Here is a 19,482-nt window from a genome sequence, read left to right as displayed (position 1 = left end):
ATTCTAACGGGCGTGAGGTGGTATCTTAGTGTTGTTTTGATTTGCATTTCCCTGATGATTAGTGATGTTGAGCATCTTTTCATGTGCCTATTGGCCATCTGTATATCTTCCTTGGAGAAGTGTCTGTTCATTTCCTCTGCCCATTTTTTGATCGGGTTGTTTGATTTTTGTTGTTCAATTGTGTGAGTTCTTTATATATTATGGAGATCAACCCCTTGTCAGATGTATGTTTTGCAAATATTCTCTCCCAGCTGGTTGGTTGTTTGTTCATCTTGATTCTGGTTTCATTTGTCTTATAAAAGCTCTTTAGTCTGATAAAGTCCCACTTGTTTATTTTTTCTTTAGTTTCCCTAGTCTGGGTAGGCATGTCATCCGAAAAGATTCCTTTAAAACCAATGTCAAATAGTGTGTTGCCTATATTTTCTTCTATGAGTTTTATAGTTTCAGGTCTCACCTTCAGGTCTTTGATCCATTTTGAGTTAATTTTTGTGAATGGCGATAGCACATGGTCCACTTTCATTCTTTTGCATGTGGCTGTCCAGTTTTCCCAACACCATTTATTGAAGAGACTTTCCTTTCTCCATTGCATGTTCTTAGCACCTTTGTCGAAAATTAGCTGTCCGTATATGTGTGGTTTTATTTCTGGGCTTTCAATTCTGTTCCATTGATCTGTGTGTCTGTTTTTGTACCAGTACCATGCTGTTTTGATTACTATTGCTTTGTAGTATGTTTTGAAGTCAGGAATTGTGATGCCTCCTGCTTTGTTCTTTTTCTTTAGGATTTCTTTAGCTATTCGGGGTCTTTTGTTGCCCCATATAAATTTTAGTATTCTTTTTTCTATTTCTGTGAAGAATGTCATTGGGATTCTGATTGGGATTGCATTGAATCTGTAGATTGCTTTAGGTAATATAGACATTTTAACTATGTTTATTCTTCCAATCCACGTGCATGGGATATCTTTCCATTTCTTTATGTCATCGTGGATTTCCCTCAATAATGTCTTGTAGTTCTCATTGTATAGGTCCTTCACCTCCTTGGTAAGATTTATTCCTAGGTATTTTATTCTTTTTGATGCAATTGTAAATGGTATTATCTTTTTGAGCTCTCTTTCTGTTAGTTCATTATTAGCATATAGAAATGCAACTGATTTTTGTAGATTGATTTTGTACCCTGCAACTTTGCTGTAGTTGTTGATTGTTTCTAACAGTTTTCCAACAGATTCTTTAGGGTTTTCTATATATACAATCATGTCATCTGCAAATAGTGAGAGTTTCACTTCTTCGTTACCTATTTGGATTCCTTTTATTCCTTTTTCTTGCCTAATTGCTCTGGCCAAAACCTCCAGTACTATGTTGAACAGGAGTGGTGAGAGTGGGCAGCCCTGCCTCGTTCCTGTTCTCAGAGGAATGGCTTTCAGTCTTTCCCCGTTGAGTATGATGTTAGCTGTGGGTTTGTCATATATGGCCTTTATTATGTTGAGGTACTTTCCTTCTATTCCCATTTTATTGAGAGTTTTTATCATAAATGGATGTTATATCTTGTCAGATGCCTTCTCTGCATCTATTGAGACGATCATGTGGTTTTTATTCTTTGTTTTGTTGATGTGATGTATCACGTTGATTGATTTGCGGATGTTGAACCATCCCTGCGTCTCTGGTATAAATCCCACTTGATCATGGTGTATGATCTTTTTAATATATTGTTGTATTCGGTTTGCCAATATTTTGTTGAGGATTTTTGCATCAATGTTCATCAGCGATATTGGCCTGTAATTTTCTTTCTTTGTATTGTCTTTGTCTGGTTTTGGTATCAGGGTGATGTTGGCCTCGTAGAATGATTCAGGAAGTGTTCCATCTTCCTCTATTTTGTGGAATAGTTTGAGAAGGATGGGTATTAAATCTTCTTTGAATGTTTGGTAAAATTCACTGGAGAAGCCATCTGGTCCTGGACTTTTATTTTTTGGGAGGTTTTGATTACTATTTCAATCTCTTTACTTGTGATTGGTCTATTCAGATTCTCCATTTCTTCTTGGTTCAATTTTGGGAGGTTGTATAAGTCTAAGAATTTATCCATTTCTTCTAGATTGTCCAATTTGTTGGCATATAATTTCTCATAGTATTCTCTTATAATCCTCTGTATTTCCATGGTATCCGTTGTAATTTCTCCTCTTTCATTTCTAATTTTATTTACTTGAGCCTTTTCTCTTTTTTTCTTAGTTAGCCTGGCTAAGGGTTTGTCTATTTTGTTTATCTTCTCGAAGAACCAACTGAGTAGGTAATTTTTAAAACTGATTGTATATAATGGCTTGTTTATTCTTTCTTGTGTTTGAAATTATTTCATTATGAAATTTTCTATTAAAGAAAATAAGGATTCCAAAGTAATTTAGATCTTCAGCAAATTTAGAAACAAATTCAGCAAATATTCGAGTTTCTGGTATGTCCTGCCACAGAACTAGGCCCTAGAGATTGAGCAGTAGGTTAGACAAAGCTCCTAATTCATGGAATTTTCATGAGTTGTAGAGACAAACAGTAACCACATAAACAACAAATAATATAATTTCATATAGTGACAGCTGCTCTGAAGAAAATAAACCAGAGTGATCAAGTGGAGTGTAACTGGGATGGTGGCATGGGAGCGAGGGGATGTGTTAAGTAGGGTAGTAAAGGAAGCCTTCCCCGAGGGAGTAACATTTGAGCAGTGACTTGAATGATGAGGAGCCAGCCAGGAGAATACCCAGAGAAGAGTGTTCCAAGTGGAGGAGATGGCAAGTGTAGACCCTGAGGTGTGCATGAGTTTGACAGTTCCAGAAACAAGCAGGAGCACCATTGTGACTGGACATAGTGACTAAGAGGGAGACCATAGAAAATGTGGTTAGAGATATAGGCAGGAGCCAAATTGTGTAGGGCTTTGTAGGTTGTAGAAAGGAGTTCTGAATTTATTCTAGTTCATTAAAGCCGAGGAGGATTTTAGACAATGGAGTAGTATAATGTGATTTTTCATTTTTCAAAGACCATTCTAGCTGTTTGTAGCAAGTGAACTGAAAGAGGTTAAGAGTGGAAGTAGGGAGACTGGTTAGTAGACTAAAGACCAAGTGAGGTGAAGGTGCCTTGGATTTGTGAAAATGGTGGAAGGCATCAGGTGTAGAATAAATTTTGAAGGTAGAGGAATAATGTAGGTGTAAAATACCACAGGGTAATATATCACGTGAAACAATTAAACTATGTGAATTTGGTGATGGGGTGGCATGGGGCAGGCACTTGATTACTTTTTTAAATTATAAGCCTTGTAATAGTATTTGACATTTTAAATTATTCAGATTATAATAATGATTAAAACAATAAACATGCCCCTCCAGAAAACTAGAGAGAAATATTTGTCTCCTCTTCTCAGTATAGTATATGTTTTAATCATATAATTCAATTAAGTACTCATAGCATGTTCCACAGTGTGTTAGAAGATCTGTATACATGTCTTTCCCATAGATTGAATTCCTGCAGAATAGGGATCATATTCATTTCTGTATCTTCAGAACTTGATCCAGTGTGTGGTTCCCCATGTGAGCTACTTTGTAAATGTTCACTGATAGGAAGAGCAGTTCAGGGTGAGCCCCAAGATAAGGCCACGATTTATTTGGAATGATTTTAGAAACTGAGAACAAAGAGGAATGAACTGTGGTTTTCCTTATTTATCCTCCTTGACTGACTTCTGTAAACTGTAGACTGCTTTCTAGAATTATGGGAGTTTTCCCCCTGAAATAATTTTTAAGTCAGAACTTTAAAAATCTCCAATCCATTGTGGTTTTTAACTTCAGAAACAGATCTGAGTTAATTGATAGAATGTAGTTAATTGCTTTTTCAGGCAATTCATCAGCTCTATTGATTCTAACATATAACTAGATGTAAATCTAATCTTTGTTCAACAGAATGTATTGATTTGGATTAAATACTATCTCCAGTGTTGTCCCTGGTAGTCTTGGTGCTTCTCTAGGACTCTTCCCAAACATCTGGTCTGGTTCATGCTGTGGTTCCCACTGCTAAGTATTCATACATGGCACCTAGCCCCTTGAGTTCCCTGTCCCCCTTGAATGTCTTGCTGGATCGATTTGTCTTTCTGATGTTAAAGCAGGCTGTGAAGGATGAATTTATTTGCCTTGTAGCATAATTGGTAATTGATTGCTTTTTCCCAGTGAAAAGTAGTGGTATGTGGTATTTAGAGACTTTCTCTTGAAACGATCCTTATTTTTATTTAGAAGTCAACCTTTGGACACACCTACTGATACTTGCCATGTTAGAATCATCTTTTAAAATTTTGTTTTAATCTTAAATCTTTTGAAGTTTGAAATCTTTAATATTTTGGTTCTTTTCTTCTTTTTCAGCTTTTGTTTTTGCTTGCTAGCTTAGACACCAAGACTGATATTTTAAAATTCTCGAAAATGCAGTATAGCAGAGTGATTAAGAGCATGGGCTCTGGTGCCAGACTGCCTGGGTTTGAATCATAGCAGAGTGACGACGGGCAGGTCTCATAATTTCTGGATGACTCGGTTTTCTTGTCTATAAATGGAGAAAATAAAAGTACCTATCTCATAGCATTGTTGTGATGATTGAGTTAATATATGTAAAGCACTTAGAACAGTGCCTAATACCTAATTACTGTTATCATTTAGCTAAAGATGGAATAAGGCAAACTCAGTAACTGACATGGACTCTCCTTAAAAATAAAGTGTTTTGCAAAATGTTTGGATGATAAAAATCCTGCTCAGTACAAGTAATTTCCCAAAAAGCCGTAAGATCTCTAAAGGCTGGATTTCTGCTTCTACTTTTGAGAGTTTTGGTGTTTTCATTAAAGTGAATGAAATTAGTTAACATGGTTGAAGATAAAGGTTCAATCTAATGTTTGGGGAACAAGGGGAAAGCAGCAGGAGATGAAGAGAACTAACAATTGTGGATCACCCACTATGTACATCTGGTACTATGCTCAGCACTTTGTATCTCCTTTAATCCTCTCATTTTTTTCAACCCAGGGAGGTGGATATCATTTTCCCCATTTTATGGATGAGGAAGCTGAGGCCCAGAGCAATTAATAAATTTGCCCAAGGCATGATAAACAGACAGATAACTGTATTATAAATGAGAATATATGTGACTTAAGGGATAAGAGAGAGTGTTAATGGGGGTTAAAAGAAACGAGAGAACATATCCAGTTAGAGTTTTAGAACGACATCACGGAGTAACCAAACTTAAAACGACCCTTGAAGGGTAGAAAGGATTTTAACAAGAGTGTGCCAATTTAAAGGCTTTAGAGCAGCAATTCTTGACTCTGGCATTTGAAAATATAGGTAAATCCGGGCCCTTCACCTTTAGAATCTCTGAAGAGAGAGCTCCCAACAGCTGTGTTTGTTAAAACTTTACAAGTGATATTGATGTGTAGCCAAGGTTGAGAAGTACTGCATTGTAGACAGAACATATATGGACTGAATTCAGAGTATTAGTAATCCAGTTTGTTCAGAATATAAAGTAAAATGGGGCATTATAAGACGTTGGCTGAAAAGCCAAGTTTACCAAATTTTGGAGAGCTTTGATTGGCAGAATAAGGAATTGTGTTTGTTTTAATAAACCATTTAAGGTTTTTGTTTTGTTCTGGTAAAAAATACGTAACATAAAGTTTACCATCCTAACCATTTTTAAAAGTACGGATCAGTAGTGTTAAGTATATTTATATTATTGTGAAACAGATATCTGGAACTTTTTCATTTTGCAAATCTGAAATTCTATATCCATTAAACAACAACTTTCCCTTTCCCCTTCCCCTGAGACCCTAGTAACCATCATTCTACTTTCTGTTTCTATGAATTTGACTACTTTAGATACCTCGTATAAGTGGAATCATACAATACTTTTCTTTTTATGAGTGCCTTATTTCAGTTAGCATAATGTCCTCAAGGTTCATCCACATTGTAGCATGTGACAGAATTACGTTCAAGGCACCTTGATAACTAACACATTATATATATATCCTTTGAAGCAGCTCTTCTCCAGTTGTGAGAAAAGAACCTGATGTGCCTGTGTTCTTTCCAAATTCCGTGCTGGCCGAGAGTATAAACATGTGCTTACAGAGTGGACCAACAGAGGGTGCTAATAACGCTGTAACGTCAGGGGAACCCAAAACTGAGCAAGTAATGCAACCTGTGCCTCATCAACCATCAGATAACCAGAAAATATACCAGGATTTATTGGTAAGAAAATGTAAAGCATTTCATCTTTTATGAGATGGTTATTTAGTCTAGAGTTTACTAGTTAAGCCTTTCCTATCTTTAAACTGATTGGGAACTTGAATGTGAAAAGATTTTCCCCAAGTTAATGATATATCATTTATTTCCTTTGGCTTTTCATAAATTGTGATAGCCTAAATTCAGTAATTTACTGTAAGCGTACCAGTCATCAGAAACTTAGATAGCTAGGGGGAAGAAAAGCCTTATTTTAAAAATATGTGTTGATATTATACCAAATTCACATTCAAGTTAGTACCAGAAAAAACAAGCAAGAGTTTGCAAGAAGTTTGAGAATTGGAAAGTAAGGAATATTTATGATAATATTTACTGATTTTGGTTCAGGTAAGCAGATTTTTATTGAACACTTAGCTTAATCTAAGAAAGTGAACTAAGTAAAGTGGGTAATATAAAGATGAATATGACAGTCTCTGCTCTTAAGAACCTGGGGGAATAGCGCATCAATATCAGTAACAGACAATTATAGGACAGGCTGACAAGTGCTGTAAGCAAAGGCAGCACAGAATAAAAAGGGATAATTCTGGTTGGAGGAAATAGTCATCTTGGAAAAGTTAGAATATAAACTGGGACCTGAAAGTTGAATGACCCTGGCTGTCACTTCCATCCAAATTGTAGACTTTGGAATATTTGATTTCTCCATTTATAATTGAAGGCTAATTAAACATACTTCATAGGGCCCTAAGTATTCATCAATGAACATGTATTTGTTATTTGCCTGCTAGGTCCTAGACTGGTGCTAGCAGCTGTGTGCTCAGGGAATGAAATATGCTTTAACGTCACGAAGGCAGAGATACTATCACAGGCTGTTCTCATTCAAAGTGAGAAAAGAGACGTTAAGTTCTGAAAGTAACGTAAGATCTAATTCATAACTCTGAAACATTACCATTTTTCACATGAAAGAGTGATTTAAAACTTTTGCTTATAAAGAATTTACTATAAATCCTTGAAAACACTTGAAATATTACTCAAATGATTTTATTTTATTTTATTTATTTTTTTATAATTTTATTTATTTATTTTTTTTTCCCCAAAGCCCCAGTAGATAGTTGTACGTCATAGTTGCACATCCTTCTAGTTGCTGTATGTGGGACGCGGCCTCAGCATGGCCAGAGAAGCGGTGCGTCGGTGCGCGCCCGGGATCCGAACCCGGGCCGCCAGCAGCGGAGCACGTGCACTTAACCGCTAAGCCACGGGGCCGGCCCCTCAAATGATTTTAAATCTGTTTTAAAATGAACAAGTTCTGGGCCGGCCCCGTGGCTTAGCGGTTGAGTGTGCGCGCTCCGATGCACCACTTCTCTGGCCATGCTGGGACCGCGTCCCACATACAGCAACTGGGAGGATGTGCAACTATGACATACAACTATCTACTGGGGCTTAGGGGGTGGGGAAAAAAAAAAAGGAGGAGGATTGGCAATAGATGTTAGCTCAGAGCCAGTCTTACTCAGCAAAAAAAAAAAGAGGATTAGCATGGATGTTAGCTCAGAGTTGATCTCCCTCACAAAAAGAAAATAAAAAAAAATAAAATGAACAAGTTATGAACAAACATTGTAAGTTTCCTCTAGGGTCTGAAGAAATAATTCATTAGGATGGGCTCTTTTAAAAAAATCCTATACTAGTTGCAAATATAGTTTATACTTTGTAGAACTTGGCAAGACAATATTGTACTTTTTCCCTGGCCTTACTTATGCGGTTATGTACATTTTTGTTTCCTAAGATTAATAGTGATTTTTCAAATATGTCCTTTTTCTTTTTATCAGGGTCAAGTGAACCACCTGTTGAATAACTCAGTTTCTAAAGAGACTGAGCAGCCATCTACCAAAGCAGTAGTTGTCAGTCACGAATGCACCAGAACCCAAAATGTTTACCATACGAAGAAAAAAAAACATGAGTCAGGACTGGTGGACAAAGATTGTGTTCTTAATGCAACCCTTAAGCAACTAAGAAGCCTTGGAGTAAAAATTGATTCTCCCACTAAAATGAAGAAAAATGCACATAAAGTGGATCATGCCAGGTAACTTTAACATTTGTTTTAAAAGATGAAAAAATTTTAGATGTATTAGAGTAGTCTCATGAGAAAAGGTATAAGCTTGCCACTCAATTCAATTGATTCATCATTTCTTCAGGACCTACTGTATATGTGATGAATAAGAGATCATCTCTACCTTTTAGATTTTTCATTCTAGTGGGAGAGAGGATTATATACACAAGGAATTTGAGAGAGATTATGGGATGTCTCCTGGGTAAAGATGGCCGACAAAATGCTCTGAGAGTCTTGGAGAAAGAGAAATGAGCATTTACTCATTTCTGGTGTCTAGAAAGTCTTCCTGGAGGCGATAGGGTCTGGGCCAGCTACTGGATATACAGGTATGCAGTTATACCATCTAAAAAGCAAAAACATTCCTTTTTGTAGGAATGTGTTTTGAAGAGTATAGTTACATGAACCTTCCTTATTGCTCACCAGTTCCAACTGGCTGTGTTCTTCTGTGTAGATTCCTCTTCATCAAAGACGACGTCAGCGCATATTTGTTTTTAAAGAGGATAAAATCTGGAAATTATATTATTAAGGTTAATTAGCATGTTTTCTGTTAATTAGTTTTGTTATTTTCTAGTTACAAAAGTAATACAGTCTCACAATTTAAAAAAATATCAAATAACACATAACACATAATGAATATCAGATAAAATGCAAAAGTCCCCACTCTCCAAAATCCTCAGTCTGACTCCTCCAAGAGTACTTCTCTTAACTGTTTCTTTTGTATTCTTCTAGAAATGTTCTATGCGTGTTCAGGTATGTGTGTGTGCAATGAGTATTTCGATTTGGGTTTCTTTTGCTTAATATTATATCTGAGATACTTCTTTTTATAGGTATATGCAGTTCTTTCTCATGTATTTAAACAGCTGCATAATATTCTCTTGTACCCATGTACTATAATATAGTGAACCCCAGTCCTCTATTAATGGACTTTTAGGCTAAATCTCTTATTTCTTACCTGAAACAATGCTAAGAGAATATCATTCTACGTGTACCTGTACAAGTATTTTTTTTTTTCCCCCCCAAAGCCCCAGTAGATAGTTGTATGTCATAGCTGCCCATCCTTCTAGTTGCTGTATGTGGGACGCGGCCTCAGCATGGCTGGAGAAGCAGCGCGTCTGTGCGCGCCCAGGATCCGAACCCGGGCCGCCAGTAGCGGAGCGTGCGCACTTAACCGCTAAGCCACGGGGCCGGCCCTGTACAAGTATCTTTGTAGGATAAATTCCTAGAAGTAGGCAGGATCAAAGGATATGGGCATTTAAAGTTTTGGTAGATGTTGCCATTTCCCACCAGAATAGTTGTACCAGTTTATATTCCTACCAACAGTATAGGAGAGTGAGGCTAGCATTTTTGAAGAGTTTATTTCAATACTGTGAGATAGAAGCTATATAACGTCAATTGGAATGCACAGATCACCCTGCTATCTGTGTGGAGCCCTTATATTTTGGTGTGAATGCCTTTGGGGAGTAGTTTTTAGGTAATATGTTTCTTTACAGTGGCCACCCTATTTTAAAGTCTTTAGTGTGAAACATTGAAATTAATAAATTTTCAGTACATAATGAACTTGATTCATTTTTTAAATGCCTACAATGAAATGGAAAGTAAAGCCTTTTTGATGTATCAGTGTGGGGTAGTCAAATTGTTTTAATAAAGATTGTTCTTAATTTAAATAAATTTAAATTTATATTATAAAAATAATATATGCTCAGAGTTGGAATTTTAGAAAATGAATAAAATGTCATCTGAACTAATAACAGCCAAAGAAAGTTAGCTTTTTAGGAAACATAGTTGCAGTTTTACTATATATTCAATTTTATTATTTTTCTTTACTTAACATTATAAAATAGGTATTTTCATTTAATATTGTGGGCTATACCCATTTTAAAAATTTGCTTATCTATGTGAGTTGAAAAATTCATAGATACACATTCATAGAAAGGATTTTAGTTTCATATAAGATAATTTTCTCAAAGAAGTGAAAGCCAATGTGAAAAAAATTGTTTTCTGTTTAAAGCAATATGTTAAATTAAGTATTTCCATAGAGGGGTAAGTTGTCAAAAATTTTGCTATAACATGGCTTCATATGAAATGTATTTTTTTAAGTTTTGTAGTAAGGTATAAATTGTTGTATAAAATATTGTAGAGCTTTGGAAATAGAGTTTGATATTTGTTTTAGTTCCATTGTCAAAGTAATATAAGCTTATTTTGGAAACTTCAGAAAATTTAGAAAAGCAGACAAGAAGAAAAACCCATATTCATACCAGTCAAACTCATTTATTATTAAAATTTTGCTTTTGTATTTCCTTTCATTCTTTTTCTAAAATAATTTTGATAGCAACCATTTATGGAGTGCTCATAATGTGTGAGGAACTATGCTAAAGTTTTATGTAGCAATATTTCATTTAATCTTTTTAATAATCCATGTGGTACATACTGTTATTAGTCCTGTTATAGGTGAGGAAATTAAATACGAATTTGCTCAAGGCCTCACACCTGTGATTTTAAACCTGCTCTTTAACTCCCAAGTCCATAGTTTTGTTTTTTGTTCTGTTTTGTTTACTGTTTTGTTCTGCTGATTACTGCTTGTTTAATTTTTTCGTACGGTCTGATGGTAGTATATATTTCGCTGCTTTGTGTTTTGACTATGCTGTATATACAAAAAAAAAGAATTTTTTTTTTAGCTTTATATTGGGAAATAAGTGTGTTTTCCAAGTTGTTATAACCCTTTCTAAACATCATCTTTAATGGTGTTATAATAATCCATCAAGTGGGACATAGCATTTGTTTACCTGACCTTTCCCCTCTTGTCAGAACTGAAAAGAACTTGTCAAGTTGGTTCCAATTTCTTACTGTTTTAAATGTTGCTATGATGAACATCTTTTTGCAAAGATTGAACTTTTTAGTTTTAGGATTATTTCCTTAGAATAGAGTCTCAGAAATGGAAAGACTAACTCAAAATGGTAGGAAAATTTTAAGGCCGTTGCTACATTGCTTTCTGAAAGAGTAAGGTTTTACACTCCTACCAGCTATATGTATTACTATTTCACCAATCCTTTCACTCATTTTACTTCAATAAATATGTATGTACTGAGCTTCTAATATGAGCCAGCTTTGAGATATCTTGGTATCCAAGGTAACCTGGTAAAGACATCTTTGCCCTCATAGAGCTTACAGTTCAGTAGAGAAGACACACAGATAAATAGTCAATTATAATATACTCTGATACCTGCTATAAAAAGGAAGAGGATATAGTATGCTATGCAAGCACATAGGAGAGGTACCTAACGTTAGCAGGATTTTCATACTGTATTCTATATGATTACCCTATATTAAAATTGCCCTTTTTAAAGATCTGTGCTGATTTAGACCAAAAATATCTTAAATTATTTTTAATTTATATTTTATTGATTGTTAATGGGTTCTATATATTATTGTGATTAAAAATGAAACTACACTGAAACAATTTTTCCAGCACATAGAAGAAGTCAGATTTTATTTGTCAATAATTTTAGGCTGAGAGGATACTCCAAACATACAACTATGTGCAGCCTACCTAATTAATTCACATTGTTTCACAGTTTGTCTTAAACTTGTTTTTTTAATATCATCTTCTGCCACTGTCTACCAAGTTTCAGCTTACCCACCATTGGCATTTGCAAGGGTCCTTGCTGCTACTTTTACCTGGGATGCTCTTTTTCACCTTTCTGCTTGTCAGAATCCTTCTTATCCTTCAAAGCTAAACTCAGATGTCACCTCCTTTGTCAAGGTTTCCTGGACCCTTTGCCAGAATATTGATGCTTCGTACTGTCAGAATACCTTATTCCTAATAGATTATGGCATGTTCTGTGATAACCTTTCTAGCAAGATTGTAAATTTTGTATATCTGTGAATCCTCATTACCTCTACCAACTTAGTGGATCTTCAGTGAGGCATTTGCTGAATGAAAGAAATCCCACCTACTCGGGTCATCACTGAAGCTTACAATGACTGCTTTATTTTTACTGCCTCTATCGTACTTACTGTCAACATTTGTGGCCTCATTATCTCTTACCACATGTCAGTGTAATATAACTGGTATGCTAAAAGTTCATAAGGCAGTTTAGAATTTAAGATGTATTTTCCTATAGAAATAGTGTTATAAATTGTGGTTCAGTATTGCAGGAAAGTAATCTTTATAATCCTTGAAATCCATACTGTTCCTTTAGTTCTATAAACCAGCTGTCTTTTGTCACTGTATCTATGTGAAAACTTATTTCATGTTCCAGTTCTGGACTTCAGGAGCAGATCCTCCTACCAGGAGAGTAGCTAAGACAGGGGAAGGAAGATTTCCTTTCTGCTTTTCTGTTCCAGAACACTGCAGAGATTAAGAGCGTCCAAAGGCAGGAAAGCAATGAAAGAAGGTCCCAGAAGGTCCCTATATCTAGAAATTGTAGGGAAGATGGAGATTGTGGTTTGAGGTCTGGCTGTAGCCTCTACAGGCATATTCCTAATTGGAGTGACCTTTTGAATTCCAAAGAGGTCTTAAGCAATCCCTCTAGATGCTTCATTGCTCTTTACTTATTAGTTGAAAACCCTATGTAGGGTAAGTAGGAGATAATCAGGATTCAAACAGGACAATAAGTCAAGGTTGGTTTTCATCTTCAAGTAAGTTGGAATAATTTTTGAGCTCCCCTTAATTGTTGGCGTGTAACTCTCATACTCAAACATAGTGGACTCCCATCATCCTTTTGTGACTGTGCATCTAATGAGATTGTGACATAGTATGTTTGTGCTCAAGGCTTTTAGGATTTGATTAGTGGAATGGCCTCCTTTTGCTTTTCATCTTAATTACCCTAGTGTTTATATGCATTGGTTCTGAGTATTATTGATTTGTTTTGTTTTCAAAGTAATGGTGTTTCCCTCAACCCCCAAATTGAAACTAGCTAACTGTGTTAGACAATGGTACTTGAAGAACCTTCTAAACTGATATTGACTGCTTCATGGATTTGTATAGATCCTTTAACCATTCTATAAAAGAAGATGTAATTCAAATTAGATTTACTTTTTCTAAATATTTAACATTTTAAATTAGCAGTCTTTGCTTTTTAAAATTACTTACATTAATATTATCTAAGATACTATGCTTATATGTTTTTTAATATGTACAAGTCGTCTGCTTTAATATGCAAATTACTTATAATTTTGAGGAAATAGGCAAAGAAAGTAGAAAAAGACTATATCAGAAGATATTATCACTATGAATATATCATAAAAGAACAATGTCTAGATAAATTGGTAGTAACTCTTTCATCTTATTAAGACAATCTCCAAAGCAGTAAGGTACCAAGAAGCTTAAGGAAGAATTTCAAGGTAGTTATCAAGACTAGCATTATTAAGCACTCTGTTCCATTGTTTGGTGATGATATCAGTGGTTTCAGGGAATATTAATGGTTGAAATCGCTTCTTCAAAATTTCAGGTGCTTATGAGACTGAAGATATCTGAGACATTTTGGGTTTTGTGAGGGTAGAGATGCAGGCAGTGGCTGCACATATAAAATAGCTGAATTTCTTCGTTGGATGATATGGAAAGTCATAGCATATTCTTTGACTAGAATGTACTGTTTACCACAACAAAGGACTCTAATTTTTAGGGAACAGAAAATCTGATAGCAAAATACAAGTTGCTGAGTACGGTATAGTGAAACAGTGGCTCTAGAGCCCCAGAGAGTAAGGCCGACCTGGTCTCAGCTTGCCAATTACTAGCTGCTTAACTTAGGGAGATTAGTTAAAAATCTCTATTCCTCAGTTTTCTCAACTGTATAATAAAGATAATGATAGTACCTATTTCTTTTATTCATTCGGCAAATATTTAGAGTGCCTACTGTGTGAGAGGCACTGTTTGAGGCACTGATACTGTAGTGGAAAAAAAACACCCAAAAATCCCTGCCCTCGTGGCCTTGCCTGAGGGAGCTAGACATAAATAAGAAATGTGAGTTAAAGATATAAATAGCCATAGTGCTAAGGAGAAAATAGAAAAGTAGGGAAAGGGGAATGTGAAGTGTTGGCAGGGAGACTAAGGTTGAGGTATTTGACAGGGAAGACCTCCCTCAGGAAGGTTTCCGTGATGATTACATGAGATACTGAATGGTCAGCAGAGTGCCTGGCACATAATAAGACACCAATAAAAATTAGCATCTATATTTTATGTGCGATATAAAGGAAAAGGCTAGTCAATTAGTTAATGTTAATGAGATAACGTCAATCAAAGTGAATTGAAGACTATATGTGAAATGAAAAAAATTAGTGTATACACACACACGGCCATATCCAGAGACTGACTAATGTTTTTCATTCATTACAAATGGAATGTCTTTTTTTTTTGCTGTGGAAGATTTGCCCTGAGCTAACATCTGTGCCAGTCTTCCTCTATTTGTATGTGGGTAGCTGCCACAGCATGGCCGCTGAGGAGTGGTGTAGGTCAGTGCCCAGGAACCAAACCCAGGCCATGAAAGTGGAGTGTGCTGAACTTAACCACTAGGCTACGGGGCTGGCCCTTTAATCTGTTCAACTATGGGCAATTTAATATTTTGAGCTACTCACCAAAACCTGTAATGTTATATTATCAAATATGTTTCTGTTTGGTTTTATTTTTGTTTTACTTTACCAATATTGAATGGTTTTTACATTTTTGGGCCTTGTATTTGGTCTTAAAACCATGACTGATGGATAAATTTAGGAAAATTAATTTGTGTTTCACTTTCAGTCTTTAAATCGTGGATTACTTTCTAGGTTATCATATTTGTCCCTTGAATGTATCTGGATCATCAAGACTTAGATATCTTTAGCACTCAGATAAAAAGCAACATGAAGCTTAAAGCTGAAGACGTTTGGTTACTTTCATAGAATGGAACACGTTTAGAATAACACTATTTCGTACTCAGAATAAGATAAATGATGGCCTACTCTGTTGTGTCTTTCAGTGTGTTGGCATGCATCAGCCCTGAAGCAGTGATCTCTGGATTAAACTACATGTCATTTGCTAATGTTGGCATGAGTGGCTTAAGCCCCAGTGGTATGGATTTGAGCATGGAGGCAAATGCTATAGCCCTGAAATATTTAAATGAAAATCAGCTGTCACAACTTTCTCTCTCTCAGTCAAACCAAAATAACGGTGACTCATCTTTTAGCCTTCTACATATTAATACAGACAGAAGCACAGTGGGACTTAGTTTAATTTCACCAAACAACATGTCATTTGCGACCAAAAAATATATGAAGAGATATGGACTCATACAAAGCAGTGACAATAGTGAAGATGAAGAGGATCCTCTGAACAACACAGATAGCAAAAGTGAACATTTATTGAACCAAAACCTTACATCCATACCTGAACAACTTGATTGTCAGAAAGAGCCCTCCAGGAGTGCCTGTGAAGTAATTAATTGTTCTAACTGTGATTCTGTGGGCACCCACACAGATATGCCAGTATTGAGAAATATTACAAATGAAGTTGTTCAGCTAAAAGCAGCACAGCAGTTGAATGAAAACCCAGCTTTCTTTTTAAAGAAGCTTAAACCAAGTCCTGCAGTGAATCTCCGAACTGGAAAAGTAGAGTTTACCCAACATCCTGAGAAAGAAAATGAAAGGGACACTCCAATTTTTCCTGAAAGTTTAAAACCTTCTGAAACTTTAAAGCAAATGAATAGTATGAATTCAGTAGGCACCTTCTTAGATGTAAAGCGTCTCAGACAGTTGCCAAAATTATTTTAGACCTTTAACTCTCTGCGCTCCTGATATGAGGACGGGATGTCTCCTGAAGATACTTAGGGAAGCCAGAGCCTTTTTGTAGTTTTGCGATACCTAATCGCTTTACGGGTCACTCTTTCTTGGTAGCAGCTGATTGCAAAGAGCTGAACAAGTGACCTGATTGTCTGTGAGATGGCTGGCTAGGAGCAGGGCTAAGTTCTCTTTGTTCAAATAGAGCTGTCCAGCATCACTGAAACCTTTTGAAAAAAAAAATCCTGAGATCAGTTATTTCAACAAATTTAGATAAACAGAAACTATCCAACTCTGATTCTCAACTGCTCTCTTCTACTGTACATTTTGAAAAGTAAGTCCATTTTCCTGGCATGTTGCATGTCTGCATTACCCAGTATCGCCTAAAAGAACATAAAATAAAGTTATCATGACCCTGACTAAATTAGCTAAATCAACCTTTATTGAATTTAAGGGGAAGGTTTTATTTTTTAAAATAACTTAAGATCTTTTATACAAGGAGTGTATATGTCCTCTTAATTAAGATGAGTGTTAAATTCTGTAGAATTTACATATGGAAGTAGAACTTTTGCAGACTGGCGGGTTGATGTTAATATAACATTTTCAACATATAGCACTATCAGAATAAGAAATTATTGGGTATGAGTGTGTTTTATAAACCGTGTGAGTTTTTCAAATGTTTCAATATTTTTAATGGAATTTAATAAAAATGTCTCGATTGACTGCTTCCTTTTATCCTCTGCTATAACATATCCTCTCCACTTTTTTTTTTTAACGTTTTAGACTCCCAAAAAGTTACAGAAATAATACAGAGAGTTCAGGGTACCCTTCACCCAGCAACCCCCAATGATAATCTCTTACATAACCATATTGAACGATCAACCGAAGAAGCTGACATTGGGCACAATATTAGTAACTAAACTACAGATCTTTCAGCTTTCACAAGTTTCTACATGTACTCATTTATTTACTTTTTGGTGTATAGCTCTATGAAATTTATCATTTATTATGGATCTGCATAACCACCACCACAATCATCATACAGACCTGTTCCAACACCACAAAGAAACTCCCTAGTGCTACCCCTTTAAAATACACCCTCCCTCCGTCCCTAACCCTGACAACCAATGATCTGTTCTCCATCACTGGAGTTTCCTCATTTTGAGAATGTTAATATAAATGGAATCATACTATGAACTTTTTTTTGAAGAAGAAGAAGATTGGCCCTGCACTAACATCTGCTGCCAGCCTTCCTCTTTTTCTTTTTTCTCCCCAATGCCCCAGTACATAGTTGTGTGTCATAGTTGTAGAGTTGTAGCTCTTCCATATGGGACGCTGCCTCATCATGGCTTGATGAGCTGTGAGTGTAGGTCCATGCCCGGGATCCGAAACAGTGAACCCTGGGCTGCGAACATGGAATGCATGAACCCAATTGCTGCGCCACTGGGCTGGCCCCTATGTAACTTTTTGAAATTAGTGTTCACTCAGCATAATGTCCTTGAGATCATCCAAATTGTTGAGTGTATCAGTAGTTGCTTCCTTGTTTCCCTCACCTTCTTAAAAATTAGGTTTTAAACTGTCATTTCTGAATATAAATGAAAAAAAGTCCACATTCACTTGAGAGATAAAGCTCTTCTGCTGAAGTTAGATGTCATTGCCTTATATCAAAGTTCAATACGTAGACTGGAAGGAAATGGACTTTGGATCTCTAAATACTTTCCAATGCAGCTGGGCCATCTGAAGTAATAATCTGATAAAATAATTGTTAGCAAGCCAAAGTAAGTTACACGGTGGTTCTCTGCTGTCCCGTGCTGAAGCCAGGGTTCCCGTGGTGCATGTTTCCCCGTGGCGTTGCTCTTTCAGGTTAAAATTAAGACATGGAAATGGCAATGACAATGAGTCTCTGTGTTTCTCTTTGTTTCCATAAGCATCATTTGGGGCTTTAGTTATTTTAATATATAGCATAAACATCCACTTACAGGTTTCACTGGAGTAAATTTTTAAGTAATGGAATTGTCATTGCCACTTCAAGTGTGCTGCTTAACCCCAGTGTTTCACCCAAGAAGCAGGTGTGGGTACAATTTATATTGCACATTACTGAAAAAAACAATGCCTCTGAATTAACTGACAGCTTCATTAACTATACCATTATCATTGGGAACCCTGTAATTTTCACACCAAACAAGAAGCTTTCTATCTGAATAATAAAAGCTGAACCTGAGGCTATTTAGGCAAAATCTAATTCCATCACTTCTGTTACCACATCTAATTTAAGGCCTCTGATAAGACACTTAAGCAGTTTTGGAGACTGAATTTAGACTGCAGATTAATTCAACAAAACATGTTGCTCCTAAACACATGTCCAGAGAAGAGGGACCATCACTGAAGCCTCCTCCAGAAAGTTCTGTAAGAAGAATGTTTTGCCAAGGGAAGTTATTTGGCAAATTAGTTGCTATGATAGCTTTTAGGCATCTTTGGAAAAAGCATTAGTGGGGAAAGTGGATTAAAAGACTTTGGATATGATAGCCTCTCAAGTGACATTTCCCTGAATCTTTTTCTTTCATTCAGTCCCACAGCATACTGTTTATAGATACAGGGGTGCTACTTCAAATGGAATAAGGAAATAGTGGAGCTTTTGGGAAACAACCCGTTTAGTCTGGGTGCTGACCAATTGGTACTCCCCCACCTTCACCAAACGTCCCCACTCAATCTCCGAGCCCCTTGCTGGCTACTGATTCTGTGCTCACTTGTCCTCTGCCTTGCCCTGCCTGTGCTAAGCTCCACAGAAGTGGATGTAGACATGTTAGACATAAGCCTTGTCCTTTGCCAGCTGCAAAGACTCAAGAGAAAACAGATACACCCTGGAAACAGTCACAGAACAGTATGAGACAGTGTATGATGAAAAGCCAAAATGAGTGATCCAGACTGTAAGGAGCCACAGCAGTGTAATCATGATAGCTTCCATCTCTTTAGGACTTACCTTGTGCTCACAGGGCGCTGTGCAGAGCACTTCCCACTAACTTAAATGAAAAGTTAATTCATTGGGCCGGCCCCATGGCTTAGCGGTTAAGTGCACGCACTCCGCTGCCAGAGGCCCGGGTTCGGATCCCGGGCGTGCACTGACGCACTGCTTCTCCGGCCATGCTGAGGCCGCGTCCCACATACAGCAACTAGAAGGATGTGCAGCTATGCCATACAACTATCTACTGGGGCTTTGGGGGAAAAATAAATAAATAAAAATTAAAAAAAAAAAAAAAAGTTAATTCATTTAAGCCTCCTGGCTGACCCCAGCTGGTGACTGTCATCCTATAGTTGAGGGAACACCCTTAGGGAAGTAAGTTACCCAAGTAAGTTGCTACCAGAGATTCAAGCTCAAGTATAACTCCAGGACTCAAGCTCTTAATAAGTC

General features: G+C 36.5%; 1 protein-coding gene across 6 annotated transcripts in view; it reads left to right on the top strand.

Annotated features, from left to right (window-relative positions):
• The window catches only part of STIL (STIL centriolar assembly protein), a 60,472-nt gene extending 43,859 nt beyond the window's left edge, over positions 1-16,613 (top strand). For 5 of the 6 annotated variants that reach the window (XM_058552347.1, XM_058552345.1, XM_058552346.1 and 2 more), the window contains 3 exons: positions 6,022-6,232; positions 8,044-8,297; positions 15,278-16,613. In XM_058552347.1, coding sequence (XP_058408330.1) covers positions 6,022-6,232; positions 8,044-8,297; positions 15,278-16,067 — 1,255 coding nt within the window. In that variant the 3' untranslated portion in view covers positions 16,068-16,613. The remainder of the gene's footprint in view (positions 1-6,021; positions 6,233-8,043; positions 8,298-15,277) is intronic. The other variant, XM_058552348.1, reaches the window with a different exon arrangement.
• Positions 16,614-19,482: the final 2,869 nt, after the last annotated feature.

Source organism: Diceros bicornis, chromosome 13, assembly GCF_020826845.1.
Source record: "Diceros bicornis minor isolate mBicDic1 chromosome 13, mDicBic1.mat.cur, whole genome shotgun sequence".
Taxonomy (NCBI): Eukaryota; Metazoa; Chordata; class Mammalia; order Perissodactyla; family Rhinocerotidae; genus Diceros; species Diceros bicornis.
The sequence above is the reverse complement of the archived record's forward strand: the minus strand, read 5'-3'. Positions and strand labels throughout refer to the sequence as shown.